Raw genomic sequence first — 15,918 nt, 5'->3', positions numbered from 1 at the left:
TAATGGGTAGCAGGTTTAAAACTAATAAAAGAAAGTTCTTCTTCACACAGCGTGTAGTCAACCTGTGGAACTCCTTGCCAGAGGAGGCTGTGAAGGCTAGGACTATAATAGAGTTTAAAGAGAAGCTAGATAATTTCATGGAGGTTAGGTCCATAAAAGGCTATTAGCCAGGGGATAAAATGGTGTCCTTGGCCTCTGTTTGTCAGAGGCTGGAGAGGGATGGCAGGAGACAGATCGCTTGATCATTGTCTTCGGTCCACCCTCTCTGGGGCACCTGGTGCTGGCCACTGTCGGCAGACAGGATACTAGGCTAGATGGACCTTTGGTCTGACCCAGCACGGCCGTTCTTATGTTCCCTGTGCCACTGTGGGGCTAGTCCCATGCCAGGGAGAGGATACAGCAGGGACAGGTGCCCTGACATCTGACTATCTGCTCAGTATGCCACCAAGAGGGGGCAATGGGGCTGCGCTAGCGGAGGGTTACCAGCCTCGTGTGGCATTTGCAGTGAGCTAGCACCCAGGCTAGTGTGGTCCCAAAAGGTGGTGGGGGGGGGAAGGAGCGCAGTGACACTCCCCCTCAGCTGAGAGAGACTCAGTCCTGACTCAAACCAAATGAAGAGCAACGAACGTCCCTGCAGCCAGACAAGGCGTGACTATTCAAGAACCCCAAGAAAAGATCTGCATAGGGGCTCCCCAGGGCTGAGAGAAAATAGTCTCTAGCCAGAGCAGCAAAAGTGGGGGGAAATGGGGGCTGGAGTCCTGCACCCCCAAACAGCTGTAAGATCTGTGTGAGTCAAGTGAAACGGGAAGGCACCAAGCAAACACAACGTACTACGGCCACCAACACCGCTCAACAGGCCTGTAACTGTACACGTGAAGGAGAAAGGGCACGTGAGCCACTGCGGGGCCACCATTCTGCCAGCAGGCGTGTCTTGGGTACAGGGGATCCCAGCTCTTTTGGGCCAGCCATGCCCTGTAAGGACTGACCACGAGGTGAGAAATACTGGAGTAGACAGGAAGGGAACTGCTTAGTAAGTACAGAGCCGTGGTTCTCAGCCCACGGGCCACGTGCAGCCCACGTGACAGCCTCTGGGACGCACAGGTAGTATCGCTGTTGTGTGGATGTGGCCCACAAAACTGCATATGCAGCACACCATGGTATACAGACTGAAAACCCCTGAGCTAGGCTATGAAGTGCCTTGTGCGGTTTTCTTACATAAGAACGGCCATACTGGGTCAGACCAAAGATCCAACCAGCCCAGTGTCCTGTCTTCCAACAGAAGCCAATGCCCCAGAGGGAGCGAACACAAGAGATAATCATCATGTAATCCCTCCCCTGTCATCCATTTCCAGACAAACAGAGGCTAGGGACACCATTCCTACCCATCCTGACTAATAACCATTGATGGACCTAACCTCCATGAATTTATCTAGCTCTTTTTTGAACCCTGTTAAAGTCCTAGTCTTCATAACATCCTCTGGCAAGGAGTTCCACAGGTTGACGGTGCGCTGCATGAAGAAAAACTTCCTTTTGCTTGTTTTAAACCTGCTACCTATTAATTTCATTTGGTGACCCCTAGTTCTTATGTTATGGGAACAAGTAAATAACTTCCTTATTTGCTTTTTCCACAGTCATGATGGTATAGACCTTGGTCCTATCCCCTCTTCTCTCCTACCTGTAACTTTTATGTTTCCAACTCCTTTCACTTGCTTGCCATTTGAACATTTATCTCAAGCTCTGTTAAATAACCATTCATTTGATTTTACTCATGACCTGTCTAGGGGTATGTCTAGACTATATGGCTCCCTTGACGGAGCTATGTAGATGAGTTTACTAGACATAGGAAAATGAAGTGGCGATTTAAATAATTGCCATTTCATTTACATCAAAATGGCTGCCGCGCTGTGCCGATCAGCTGTTTGGCGGCACAGTGTGATAGACTGGATGCTCCACGATCAACAATGGAAGCCTTTGTCGACCGCTCCAGTAAACCTCATTCCACAAGGCATAACGGAGTGGTCGACAAAGGCTTCCGTTGCTGACTGCGGAGCGTCCAGACTACCGCGCTGTGCCGCCAAACAGCTGATCGGCACAGTGCAGCGGCCATTTTGATGTAAATGAAGTGGCAATTATTTAAATCACCACTTCATTTTCCGATATCTAGTAAACTCATCTACATGGCTCCGTTGATGGAGCCATGTAGTCTAGACATACCCCATGGCTGTGTCTACACTGGCAAGTTATTCCGGAAAATCATCTGCTTTTCTGGAAAAACTTGCCAGCTGTCTACACTGGCCGCTTGAATTTCCGGAAAAGCACTGACGATCTCCTGTAAAATCATCAGTGCTTTTCCAGAAAAACCATGCTGCTCCCGTTCGGGCAAAAGTCTTTTTCTGGAAAACTGTTCCGGAAAAGGGCCAGTGTAGACAGCACAGTACTGTTTTCCGCAAAAAAGCCCCGATCGCGAAAATGACAATCGGGGCTTTTTTGCGGAAAAGCGCGTCTAGATTGGCCACGGACGCTTTTCCGGAAAAAGTGCTTTTCCAGAAAAGCGTCCTGCCAATCTAGACGTGCTTTTTCTGGAAATACTTATAACGGAAAACTTTTTTTTCCGTTAAAAGCGTTTCCGGAAAATCATGCCAGTGTAGACGTAGCCCCATGTGTCTGGTGAAACCAGGGACTCGAGGTGCTCTGCTTCCACAGAGTGGGGCATATTGCCCGTGCCCCGAAGACAAGGGACAGGGCACTCTCATGTGTCAAAGTGGGGTATGTAAACAGCCAGCCAGCGCTGGGGCAGAGCAGGGCTCGTGAGCCCACTGTGCAGCAGCTGGTAGTCAGAGAGGGCTTCCCAAGGCGAGTCCCTGGGCTCCCCACCCCTGGTGACTCAGAGCGCAGGACGGCAGGGAGGCTGGGTGATGCACTGGGATTTAAAAGCACTGCCAGCGTGTTGAGTTGTCAGGGTGAGGCCCGGCCTGCAGGGAGCGGGACTCTCCTACAGCGGTGCCTTGTGGGGACCACCAGCCGGGGCTGCTCCTCCCTCTGCCCCAGCATTGGCAGCCACATCTGCCAGCAGAGAGCCAGGGATCCAAGGGAGCCGAGAACCCCCCTCCCATCTGTAGGGCCTGCTGCTCAGCCCTGGGAGATGGGGCCGAGAAGAGACCATTAGGAGCAGACTGGACACTGGCTTAGACAGGGCTGGTGTGGTGTAGTGTTAGTACCTTGCTGGTTGCTATGCTTGGGTGGTGGGCTGTGGGTGACTATCTGTAGCACGGCCCCGCAGGACAGCTGCTGAGTCCCGTAGGCAAAAGACCCCCAACCTGTCCGACCGACCGGTTGAGAGCAGGGAGGGAGACAATAGGCAGGGAGGTGGAGACCAACTGTAGGTTTCGGGGGAAGGCAGTTGCGGTCTGGGAAGCATGGGGAGAAGAGGCTAAGCTGGGGGCTGGGGGTGACAGACCCCTAATCCGAGGGTCTGAGGCATCCTGGCCCTAGCCCCTGTAGCCACATTGCCTATGGGCTGTGTTGTATTCTGGAAAATCAATACACCCCTCTCTATTCTACCGGCTGGTGGAGACTGTTCGTGCTGCTACGGGGCTGCAGGACCGGGGGAACCCCCCACTGCGCCACCACAGTGGTGTCAGGGGTGGGCTGCACTGCACCCTGTGGATGGAGCTTCCAGCAGCAAGTGTCAAGGCACAGTAGAAGCAAGGGCCTTAGAGCCAGGAGTGCTGGAGACAGAGCAAAGCGGGAATCGTGGGGCGCTACAGCACGAGACCAGTGAGTCTACACCGTGGGGACCAGCGGGGAGATGGCCAACACCCAACTCCTGAAGGCAGAGCTGGTGGGACTGTGCAGAGAGAGGGGCCTACCCATGGAGAAAGCAACCAAGGCCCAGTTGATTGCCCGGCTGGAAGAGAATGACCCATCCAGGGGCCGGGATCCTGTCCCAGCGAGGAGCAGTCAGACACCCCCGAGGAGCATCTCAGGCTCTCAGACCGGATGGAGGACTGGAGCCCGCCAGAGAGACGCGGTGCCCACCCAGCCAAGCCCTGCCGGCCGCAGTTTTTCCAGGGCGGAGTCCAGCCTGGCAGAGCTATGACAGCTGGAGATCGAGCTGAGGCTAAAAGAATTGGAGTCACAAGAGAAAGGACAGCAAGACCGTAGAGAGCAGCGACAGCATGAGCGGGCCATGGCAGAGCGGAGAAGCTGAGAGGCCCCAGGGGTGAGGGCCCCAGGGGCGTCCAGACGCTTGGAGAAGCTCATGCTAGCCCAGTGTAAAGACGTGGGGGACCTGGACGGGTTCCTCAGCTCCTTTGAGCGGGCCTGTGAACGGCACCAGATTCCCCCAGCTGACTGGCTGCAAGAGCTCACCCCCGTGCTGAATCAGCAAGCTGCAGGGGTGCTCAACCAGCTGGAGGATCTGCAGCCGGGTGATTACGAACGGGTCAAGGAGGCCCTTCTGCACGAGTTCGGGCTGACCCCAGAGATGTACAGGAAGAAGTTCTGGGCGGGGGGTGGCCGAAGGAGCCAGGGGAAACCTATGTGGATTTGGCCTCCCGCTTGGCACAATACTGCCGCAAGTGGGTGTTCGGGGTCGGAGCCCAAACCGCAGAGGACCTGCTTACGCTGACGATCCTGGCGCAGTTCTGTGAGGCGCGCACACCCAGCCTGAGGCTGTGGCTCAAGGACCGGAAGGCAGAGACAGGCCGGACACTGGCTTAGACGGGGCTGGACACCCCTGAGCCCCCTGACCCTGCAAGATGCTAGGGCACATGAATGACTCCAGTGCCCTCTAAGCCATTAGCTACAGCTGGTGGGACGGGCCTGGGATGAAGAGCTTGGTTATGCTGCCCCCTGCAGGGCACCCCAGCCAGAGGCTCCTGTATCCATGGGGAATTACAGAAATGGGCCTGGCCTTGTCCCATTTCTAGCCTGTTGCCCCCCCCCCCCCCCCCCATGTTCCTCCCTACATGCTAGCACCATCCCTTGCTCTCAGCCATGTGTCATTTCCACTGACCTCATAAGCACCCCAAAAAGCCTGTCGAGGGGCAACCACCACCCAGGGGTGACAAGGGGACAGCACAAGATGGGTGCCCCCATGCGGCCACCTGCCCCCCCTTCTCCCCCAGGATCTGGGGCAGAGGCCAGGGCGGCTCTTGGAAGGTTAGCCTGTCTGACCACAAGACCGCATGCAACGGGGTGACTGCCTCCAGAGCACACCTCATGCCCTGGCCCTGTAGCCTCCCTGCCTCAGTTTCCCCTCTGGCTTGCTGACGTGTTCATATACAGACAAGACAGTGTCTTCTGGCCAGGTGCAGTCCCTCCTGGGTGAGGGACATTCATCGCCCTACCCCCTCCCACCCACCTTGGCTTCCCAGGCTCCTCCCTCAGCCGTGGGGGGGGAAGGGGGGGACAATACTCTCTGCTCCTTCCCAGCAGCCACTCCCACCTGGCTAGAGTCAAGTCGTCTGCAGCCCCCCCCCCCCCCCACACACACACACACCACAGCTAGGCAGCTAGAGCTGGCGATGTAATGAGGTATCACAAGCACATGAACAACAATCACACGCAGGTGCCCAGGGCAGCTTTTATACATTCACAGGGCGGGTAGCTTGATTATGTTTCTACTTCCAAAGACAGAGCTCGGCATTACACAGACACACACACACACCCCACCGGTGTGCTGGGCATTACACAGACACACCCCACCGGTGTGCTGGGCATTACACAGACACACACACACACCCCACCGGTGTGCTGGGCATTACACAGACACACACACACACCCCACCGGTGTGCTGGGCATTACACAGACCCCTACCCCAGCCTCTGTGAATGGTACCCCTGGAATGGCCAGGGGAGGGTGCTGTTACAACACGACACTGCCTCCTCCCATGGGTCTGCCCCAGCAGCGGGGGCTGAGCCCTGGGTCAGCTCTGCCCCTACACGGTCTCCAGGCAGGTGGAGAACGATGCCCGGCGCCTGGAGCACTGCCCGCCCCGTGCCCGGCCCACGCAGCCCACGTCGCTGGCCAGGAGCCACAGCTCCCTCCGGAAGCGCACGCCCACGAAGGCGTAGAGCACAGGGTTGAGGCAGCAGCGGGCGAAGGCCAGGCTGCTGGTCACCATCAGCGCCAGGTCCTTGCGGCGGCTCTGGGCGCAGCTCATCTGCCGGCTGCCCAGCATGTCGGCCGTGTCCAGCAGCACCATCAGGCTGTGGGGCAGCTGCAGGGCCACGAAGACGAGCACCAGGGCCAGGGTGACGCGGAGGGCCTTGTGCCGCTGGAAGCTGCGGGCAGCCAGCAGGGTGCGGGCCACGGCTGCATAACAGGAGGCCATGACCAGGAAGGGCACCACAAAGCCCAGGATGACCTGGGCCAGGTTGGTGGCTCCCAGGGCAGCCTTGGAGATGCTGGAAGGGAAGAGCACCCGGCAGAGCGGGCGGCCCTGGTGTGGCTCGGCCTGTCTGTACACAAACTGGGGCAGTGCCAGCAGGGTGGAGAGCAGCCAGGCCAGCCCGGCGGCCAGCCAGCCGTAGCAGCGGGCCCGGGGGCGCAGGCGGAAGGCAGTGGGCGCCCGGACGATGGCCACGTAGCGGTCCACGCTGATGCAGGTCAGGAAGAGGAAGCCGCTGTAGAAGTTGAGGGCGTAGAAGCCGTGCAGGGTCCGGCAGGCGTCGGTGCTCGTTGGCCAGCCCTGCAGCAAGCCTGCCACGGCGAAGGGCAGCGTCAGCAGCAGCAGCAGGTCGGCCACGGCCAGGTGCAGCAGGCAGACGTCGGTCACGGAGTGGGCCTGGCGGTAGCGGGCGTGGGTGAGCAGCACCAAGCCATTCCCCGCCACGCCCAGCAGCGACAGCAGCAGGTAGACAGCGGGCTGGTAGGTGCGGGCAAAGACCTGGACGGACCCCTTCTCACACACCTCGGGCAGGGCGCTGCCCGCCTCAGAGTACTGATCTTCCTCGTAGTAGAAGCTGGGGGTGACCGGGGGCTCGGCCGACCAGGGGCTGGAGGTCTGTGATGGGGAAACATCGTTAGCAAGGAGCTTTGCTGCATGACACAGCACCACACAGCTACACAACACAGTACGGCAGTTACACCACAGTGCAACATGGCTCTGCACAACCACAGCATAGCTACATAGCACTGCACAACACAATACAGCTACATAGCGCCACGCAGCAACACAATGCAGTACCACAGTTAAACCACATAGCAACATGGCGCTGCACAACACAGCACAGCTACACAACAACACAAGACACCTATACACCACCACATAACAACACAATGCAGTACCACAGTTAAACCACATAGCAACATGGCGCTGCACAACACAGCACAGCTACACAGCACCCCACAACAACACAACACACCTACACACCACCACATAACACAATGCAGCACCACAGTTATACCACGTAGCAACATGGAGCTGCACAACCACAGCACAGCTACACAGCACAACATTGCTCTATAGTACTGAACAACACAGCACAGCTACACACCACCACACAACAACACAGCACAGCTACACACCACAACACAGCACCACAGTCACACCACATAGCAACACGGCTCCGCACAAGCACAGCACAGCTACACAGCACTGCACAACAACAAAATACAGCTACATAGCACCGCACAGCAACACAACACAGCACCAGAGCTACACCACACAGCAACAGAACAGAACACCGCACAGCTACCCAGCGACAGAACACAGCAGCAATGTAACACAACATTGCACACAACACATTAACACAACACAGCACTGCAATACAGCACCACACACCATCACTACACAGCACTGTCACCACACAGCTGCAGAGCAACACAACCTCACAGAGCACAGCTACCTAACAACACAATACAGCACTCCCCTGCAACACAGCACTGCCCCACAACACCGCACTGCACCACAACACCATGTGGCACCATGCAGTCCTGCACAACTCCACACAACAGCAGCCCACAGTGCTGCGGAGCGACGGGATGGATGTCCGTCGCCCAAGCCGGGATTCTGCAGCCTAACCCAAGACCTCGTCCCCAGGGACACACTGCGCACCAAAGGGGGGTTCTCCTTGCAGAACTTTGCTGCCAGCTGGAAAGGTCTGGTGCTGCCCCATTGCACGGCTCCCTGAGCAGCTCTGCGGCTCCGCTCAGCCCTTGCCCACTGCCAAGATGGCTAGGGAGGGCATTGTCACATGCCTGCTAGGTTGGTGTGACGTGGGCACCTGTTCTGCTAGTAGTGAGAGCCCAGGTGCCCTGTCAGGCTGAGAGCTGAGCCCAGCAAGCTCGGTGCCTCGGGAGCGCCCTAGTGTGACGTTACTGGATTTAACGGGAAAATGCAGCTGGTTGTTGCACCCACGGTTGTGTGTTTGCCCCAAATTCTGTGCAAGGTGGGCTTTGTGAGGTGTCTATCAAAAGCGTATGTGATGCTGATTCTGTTGATGCTACTCATCTGCCCGTATGATTTTGCTACGTGAAGTTATGAGTGTGGGCTAAGTCCTTGTTTTTTAAATGTTTGCGCCTGGGAGATAGCAGCAGGCATCACCCACCTACGGTAAGAGGCGGCTACTCAGGCTACGTCTACACTACAATTTTTTGCAGCAGAAAATATGCTGACGAGGGACTCATTAGCATAAGTCGTGCTCTCATTTGCATATTTGCCGCCAAGCCGTATTTTCGCACGGGGTTTTTGCACAAAAACAAGCAGTGTGGACGTTTCCTTTTTGCGCAAAAACCCCTTTTGGTGCAAGATCGGTATACCTCCTTTTTGGGGGCATAAGGATCTTGCGCAAAATGAGGGTTTTGCACCAAAAAAAAAAACCCCGTCCACACTGCTTCTTTTTGCGCAAAAAGAAACGGCAGAAAATATGCTACTGAGATCATGACTCATACTAATGAGTCCCTCATTAGCATATTTTCTGCTGAAAAAACTTACAGTGAAGATGTAGCCTCAGTGAATTTCATGGATAAGGGCCTTGAAGTGTTGCCAATAAACACCTGAGGAATTCTGCTACAAACCTGCAGGCCAACAGGCACGCCATGGCTCCTTGCCTAAAGGACAGGATAGGTCCCTTGATCATGTGATCAGCTCTATTTTGGGAGGTACCTTCATGCAGGAGGACAATGGATTTCCCTCCACATGGGCAAGATCATAAATGGATCCTTGGGGCTCCTCCATTTTTGTCTTCAGTCCTGCCCTTCACTTCAGAAGCATCCTTGCTATGACCAGAGGGATCTGTTGACCCCTCCTAACACAGGGGCTACGTCGACACTGGCATGATTTTCCGAAAATGCTTTTAATGGAAAAGTTTTCCGTTAAAAGCATTTTCGGAAAAATTGCGTCTAGATTGGCAAGATGCTTTTCCACAAAAGCACTTTTTGCGGAAAAGCATCCGTGGCCAATCTAGACGCAGTTTTCCGCAAAAAAGCCCCGATCGCCATTTTCGTGATCAGGGCTTTTTTGCGGAAAACAGTACTGTGCTGTCTACACTGGCCCTTTTGCGCAAAAGTCTTTTGGAAAAAGACTTTTGCCTGAACAGGAGCAGCATAGTATTTCCGGAAAAGCACTGATGATTTTACAGGAGATCGTCAGTGCTTTTCCGGAAATTCAAGCGGCCAGTGTAGACAGCTGGCAAGTTTTTCCGCAAAATCAGATGATTTTGCGGAAAAACTTGCCAGTCTAGACACAGCCAGGATGTACTCCAGAGACTTTTTAGAGAGCAATTTATTCCATCTCTGCCAAGAGCCTGCATCAAGAACTTGGTGATTGTTGTGTCATGCGATTTCTTTAACAATTCTACTCTCAGCCTTTTCTTCCTTTTTATGAATAAACCTTTGGATCTTAGTTTCTAAAGGATCGGCCCAGTGTGCTCTTTGGGTAAGATCCGAGGTGTAAATCGACCTGGGAGCGTGGCTGGTCCTTTTGGACCCGGAGAACCTGTTCGGAGTTGGTGGGATTGGTTTTCATAACCTCTCCTCTGTGGGGCACAGGTAAAGCTGGCGCGTCTGAGGGGATGGCTTGTGAGACTTCTTGGCTGGCCAGATTGGCCGCCGAAGTGCTCCGTGTGGCTGGTTTGGTGCCTTATAGAGGAGGCCCCCAAGTCTTGGGCTGTAAGTAGCTCTGCTTCTCAGCAGTTCGTCCTGATTTGACCCTCAAAGTGGTGCACCCAAACTGACGGTTACATTACGCCCTGCCGCACCGAGAGGCCACTGAATGCAGACACCGAGTTCCTGTCTCACCACAACACAGCAGCGGGGGCCATTCCAGGGCTACACTCATTGTGAGAGTTACTGACTCTCCAGGGCCGGGGTCTTGTGTGCTGGGGGCTGCCAGGTGTGGAGGGGGCCAGGCTGGCATGATGTCCTGTGGGCAGGGGAGCAGCAACCCAGTTAGGGATCTCCTTTGGTTCCTGCAAGTCTGTGTCACTCCCCGGGCATCTGGAAAGTACCCCAGTGCTGGGCGATGGCTCGAAGCCCCGAACAGCTCCACATTTCACTGACAAACAGCGAACGTGTCGGTGAGCAGAGTGTCCAACCGGGGCCTGACAGCGGGGACGAGGGCTCAGCTCCTTGAATTGGAACTGCCCTGCACTCGGCACCCAGAACCGGAGCTCAGCACCCAGAACCAGAGCTCAGAACCCAGAATTGAAGCTGTCCATAGCTCAGCAGCCAGAACTAGTGCTCAGCACCCAGAACCGGAGCTGCGCAGCGCTCAGCACCCAGAACCGGAGCTCGGCACCCAGAACCGGAGCTGCACAGTGCTCAGCACCCAGAACCAGAATTCAGCACCCAGAACCAGAGCTCAGAACCCAGAATTGAAGCTGCCCAGAGCTCAGCATCCAGAACTGGTGCTCAGCACCCAGAACCGGAGCTGCCCAGTGTGCTCAGCACCCAGAACCAAAGCTCAGCACCCAGAATTGGAACTGTTCAGAGCTCAGCAGCCAGAACTGGTGCTCAGCACCCAGAACAGAGCTGCCCAGCGCTCGGCACTCAGGACTAGAATTGCAGTCACTGTCCTGAGATGGGGGCGCTGCCAGATCCGGAGCCCTGTAGGCCCGATGTCTATGGGGAGGGGGGCAGGGAGTCTGTCCCATGAGTCACATCAGGCCCCACTGGGAGGCTTTGGGACCCCACACGGTGGCGCTACCCTGCCAAGGGGGTGTCCCTGGGCCTGGACACACAGGCAGACACATACTGGCACTCAGGGGATCGACCGCGCTGTCCTTTGCGAAGTTTCACAGGGGCCGACAGGTCTTTTCCCGTCTGTGGCTGCCTGAATTGCTAATAAAGATGCCTGAGGGAAGAGACATGTAAAACCCACAGAGCTCAGGTTCCTCTGGCTCAGGGGTGATCAGACGTGTTGTCCCCAGACATGTGGGGCCAGCCCCGCCTGGAGACCCCGCCCTGGCTTAAACCACATCAGAGAGCAGCTTGCAGCTCAGCCCTGCTGAGCCCGAGCCCAGCTAGGGTAAATGGGCAAGTTCAGTGCTGCTGACTGTGGGAAGCTGACTGTGGGAAGCTGCCGTTGTGTGCACCAGAACTGGGCCTGGGCCTGGGCCTGCAGTTTCCTTCTGACTGAGCTGCGTGCTGAGGTTGAGGCGCTGCAAACTCCCCGGGGCAAGCTGGCCCGGCTTCCCTTCCCAGCCTCACAGCAGCCCTGGGGTCTGCTCAGCCAAAGGGGCTGCTCTGTGGTGCCTTGGGGCAGGACCGAACCCAAGAACCATGCGGGGACAGTGTGATTTCCACTCCACGCTGGCCTGTCCCGAGCACCTGGCCCCTGACACCCAGCATGGAGCTTTGCCCAGCACACGGGCCCTGCAGCATCTGTGCCTGGAGGACTGGGCAGAAAGCCGCTTCCCTGCAGCTGCAGCTTGGGTCTCTACTCCTGCAAGGAGTGCAAGGGTCAGCATGGAGCTCCCTGCAGGATCGGGGCCCCAGTGTTCCATTTTGCTCCCAGGCCCCCAGCTCTGGGCGTGGAGCCCGTCCCTGCCTGCACGGGCCACGTGACCCGGTGCTCACGACTCAAAGCCACTATCGGGGGGGGGGGGGGGGAAGACACCACAGATGTCCCCTCCCTGACCCTGGAAATCCCCCCCAACCCTTCACCTGGCTCGAGGGAGGCATCTCCATCATTGTGAAGCTGCAGTGAGCGTCCTGCTCCTTCGAGGCTCTGCCGTGGCCACTCCCCGAGCTCGCTGGAGCCTGTGGTCTTACCACGTGCCCTACCTGATACTGAGAGCGCGGCTGAAAACACAGGAGGTGACCCCGGGCGGGGGAGGAGGGGAGGGGCCCCTGCGTCAGTGACAGGAGGCATCCAGCCAACACCCTGAGCACTGGTGCCGGACGAAATGGAGCCCAGCTCCTCGTGCACCTGTGGGCCACGCTTCGTGGCAATGGAGCCCGGGCTGCGTGGCACAGCAAGTACCTGCCCTCCTGCTCTGGCCAGCTCCCAGAGTGCAAGAGCTGCCAGCAAACTGATCAGAGACCCCTGGAGCATGCTTGGGCTGAGATCAAGGGAGTGAGCGTGGGCTGAAGGGCCTTGCTCAGCCCCTAGTGCTGGGCCTGCAGGGCCCAGTGGGCCTGTCTCTGTTGGTGATAGCCATGCTGCTAGCCCACGGTCAGGGTAGGGAATGCTGGGCATGACCCTGGGCAGGGCAGCATGGGGATGAGCCACTAACAAATTGGGGGCCATTTCCTGGGATTCCCTTGTCTGGAGCCTACACAACAGTGCAAAGGAGCAGGGCCTGCTCAGCCGGGGGCGCTCATGAACTGGGACGCACGAGATGTTCTGGGCTGGTACAGCACCCAGGACAAGGGGTCTCTGGGCCAGGACAGGCATCCTGGAGCCTACCATAGTGCACCTAATAACGTACAGCGCTGAGCACAATGGGTCTCAGAGCTCCTACCGTAATGCACCTAATAACGTACGGCGCTGAGCACAATGGGTCTCAGGGCTCCTACCGTAATGCACCTAATAACGTACAGCACTGAGCACAATGGGTCTCAGAGCGCCTATCACAATGCACCTAATAACGTACGGCGCTGAGCACAATGGGTCTCAGAGCTCCTACCGTAATGCACCTAATAACGTACGGCGCTGAGCACAATGGGTCTCAGAGCTCCTACCGTAATGCACCTAATAACGTACAGCGCTGAGCACAATGGGTCTCAGAGCGCCTATCACAATGCACCTAATAACGTACGGCGCTGAGCACAATGGGTCTCAGAGCTCCTACCGTAATGCACCTAATAACGTACAGCGCTGAGCACAATGGGTCTCAGGGCTCCTACCGTAATGCACCTAATAACGTACAGCGCTGAGCACAATGGGTCTCAGAGCTCCTACCGTAATGCACCTAATAACGTACAGCGCTGAGCACAATGGGTCTCAGAGCGCCTATCACAATGCACCTAATAACGTACGGCGCTGAGCACAATGGGTCTCAGAGCTCCTACCGTAATGCACCTAATAACGTACAGCGCTGAGCACAATGGGTCTCAGGGCTCCTACCGTAATGCACCTAATAACGTACAGCGCTGAGCACAATGGGTCTCAGAGCTCCTACCGTAATGCACCTAATAACGTACAGCGCTGAGCACAATGGGTCTCAGAGCGCCTATCACAATGCACCTAATAACGTACGGCGCTGAGCACAATGGGTCTCAGAGCTCCTACCGTAATGCACCTAATAACGTACAGCGCTGAGCACAATGTGTCTCAGGGCTCCTACCGTAATGCACCTAATAACGTACAGCGCTGAGCACAATGGGTCTCAGAGCTCCTACCGTAATGCACCTAATAACGTACAGCGCTGAGCACAATGGGTCTCAGGGCTCCTACCGTAATGCACCTAATAACGTACAGCGCTGAGCACAATGTGTCTCAGGGCTCCTACCGTAATGCACCTAATAACGTACAGCGCTGAGCACAATGGGTCTCAGAGCTCCTACCGTAATGCACCTAATAACGTACAGCGCTGAGCACAATGGGTCTCAGAGCTCCTACCGCAATGCACCTAATAACGTACAGCGCTGAGCACAATGGGTCTCAGGGCTCCTACCGTCATGCACCTAATAATGTACAGCTCTGAGCATAACACGTTTCACAATGGGTGCCTGGGTCCTACCGTAATGCACCTAATAACATACAGTGCCCAGCTACTGGGCCCATCACAGGGTCTCTGTATCACAAATAACACTAATTGTGCCAGAATTGGGCTGCAATGGATCAGTAGCTGAATGAATGGAACAAGGCCAGTCTCCACCAGCGGGGCTCTCGGGCCCAGTGACACCAGGGGGGCCATGCATGTTGACACCAGTGGAGCTAGGACAGCCCAGCTGACACTAGTGGGCTCTGGTGGCTGCTCTTGGCCACGTGAGAGGGATCCACCCTCTGTAAGGAGCCAGGACAGTCTCTCTTACTCGGCTTCATGCAAGAAACAGTTTGTTCTTAGAACCAGGGGCAACTGCTGTCATCACCACCACCGCCCCAACCCCTGGAGGCCGAGCCCTTGGGCCCAGCAGGGGTGTTGCCCCAGACAGCTCCACTCCCACACACCGTGGGCTTTTAGAGCGTCACCCCCTGACGCTTGGTATCACCGTGCTCAGCGGGGAAGGGGGAGGGGGAGAGCCGCTCTCTCCGGGATGGATCAAATTGATTCCAGTTGCGACCGGCTTCTCTGCCTTTTGCTATTATAATCCCCCAATCCCCCTTTTCTCCAAGCCTCGCTCCTCCTTGTAATGGCTTAGCCCTGCTTTGCCTTTCAGGCTCCCACGCCCCAGCTGCCAGCGCCTGTCCGCCAGCCAGCCTGGGGTGCGCAGGAGCAGGGAGCTGCCCCTTTAAATGTGTGTGTGCCTCCTCCAGACGTGCACCGTGTTGTGGGTTTCACAAGTTGCTTGGAGTCCCATGGGAGACGCTGTATGTGCACGGAGCTCGGCCCTTGTATCTAGCCAGTCCACACGGTCTGGGGGCCCCACCATGCCTCTGGAGGTCCCTCCTCTTAGCTTTGCTGTGCAAGGAGGAAAAGACCAAACCTCCTGCCTGGCTTTTGATCTGGGCCGTGGCTCTTACCCCAGGGAGCTGCCCAAGCCTGGGACAGACGCAACATCGTGATGTGCTGCTGCTCTGGGCTTTGACTTCCCCCCCTGCGTGCAGCTGCCACTTCTTGGCAAGCCAGCAACACGGGGCTGTGAGCAGGGCAGAGCACCCGGCCCGGACAGCGACCCCTCCCCACCAGAGGGGAATGCAAAGTGGCCCTAGGACAGGCCCGCACAACTGGGAAAGCGGCGAGGGCCATATTACTCCAAAGAAAACAGCTGCGGGCCGCAAGTAGGGGTGCCAGATGCTCTCCCAAAAAATACCGAACACACGAGGTGCCTTCCCCTTTCTCCTGATCGGCCCCCCTTCCCTCAGCACAAGCCCCTTCCCCTCCCCTACCTGGCTTCTGCCTTCCAGTTTGCGGGGCTGCTGGAGCCTTTTTGAATCCAGCGGTCGCCGGCCGTGATGTCACAACGCCACGTCACGCCAGCGTCCTGGCCTCTGGCTCGCGCCCCGCCTCCTCGCACCGGAGCTGCACGCAGGCAGGCTGGCGGTGAGAATCGCCGCACTTCCCCCTCCCCGGTGGCGCGCCGCTCCTCCGCCAGTTTGGCGGATCGGATGGGGCCATGCTGCTTGTAGTCGTCCCGGGCCGTACAGTGAGTCCCCGCGGGCCGCATGCAGCCCGTGAGCTGTACGTTGTGCAGGCCTGCCATTAGGAGTTGTGTCCGGAGAGGGGGGTCAGCTCAGCTTCGGCATGGGTCAGTGCCCGGTGACTGTCATTCAACTGTCCCCCAATGGCAGCCACACCTGCAAGGCTACCTGCTGACTGGGGACGCCTGCCTGCTGCCCCATGCCCCTTACATGGCAGAGCGGG

At 56.9% G+C, this 15,918-nt stretch overlaps 1 protein-coding gene across 2 annotated transcripts; it reads right to left on the bottom strand.

The window, feature by feature from the left end:
* Window positions 1–5,710: 5,710 nt before the first annotated feature.
* CCR10 (C-C motif chemokine receptor 10) lies at window positions 5,711–15,548 on the bottom strand. 2 transcript variants are annotated; one of them, XM_014574879.3, is made up of 2 exons: window positions 12,113–12,218; window positions 5,711–7,010 (listed from the first exon to the last, which is right to left on the bottom strand). In XM_014574879.3, exons 1-2 carry the CDS (start codon window positions 12,137–12,139, stop codon window positions 5,943–5,945), a joined length of 1,095 nt encoding a protein of 364 aa, XP_014430365.2. In that variant the 5' UTR covers window positions 12,140–12,218; the 3' UTR covers window positions 5,711–5,942. The 2 variants fall into 2 exon arrangements, 1 of the variants encoding a protein (XP_014430365.2); XR_012898030.1 differs by lacking the exon at window positions 12,113–12,218 and adding an exon at window positions 15,444–15,548 and having other exon boundaries at window positions 6,888–7,010.
* Between the last annotated feature and the right edge of the window lie 370 nt (window positions 15,549–15,918).

Source organism: Pelodiscus sinensis, chromosome 29, assembly GCF_049634645.1.
Source record: "Pelodiscus sinensis isolate JC-2024 chromosome 29, ASM4963464v1, whole genome shotgun sequence".
Lineage (NCBI taxonomy): Eukaryota > Metazoa > Chordata > Testudines > Trionychidae > Pelodiscus > Pelodiscus sinensis.
The sequence above is the reverse complement of the archived record's forward strand: the minus strand, read 5'-3'. Positions and strand labels throughout refer to the sequence as shown.

Bases quoted from the DNA above. Each gene is read 5' to 3' on its own strand.
- CCR10 (XM_014574879.3), bottom strand. From the start codon at position 12,139: ATGATGGAGATGCCTCCCTCGAGCCAG. The intron at 7,011-12,112 runs GTGAAGGGTTGG...TCCCCATCACAG, and splicing joins AGATGCCTCCCTCGAGCCAG to ACCTCCAGCCCCTGGTCGGC.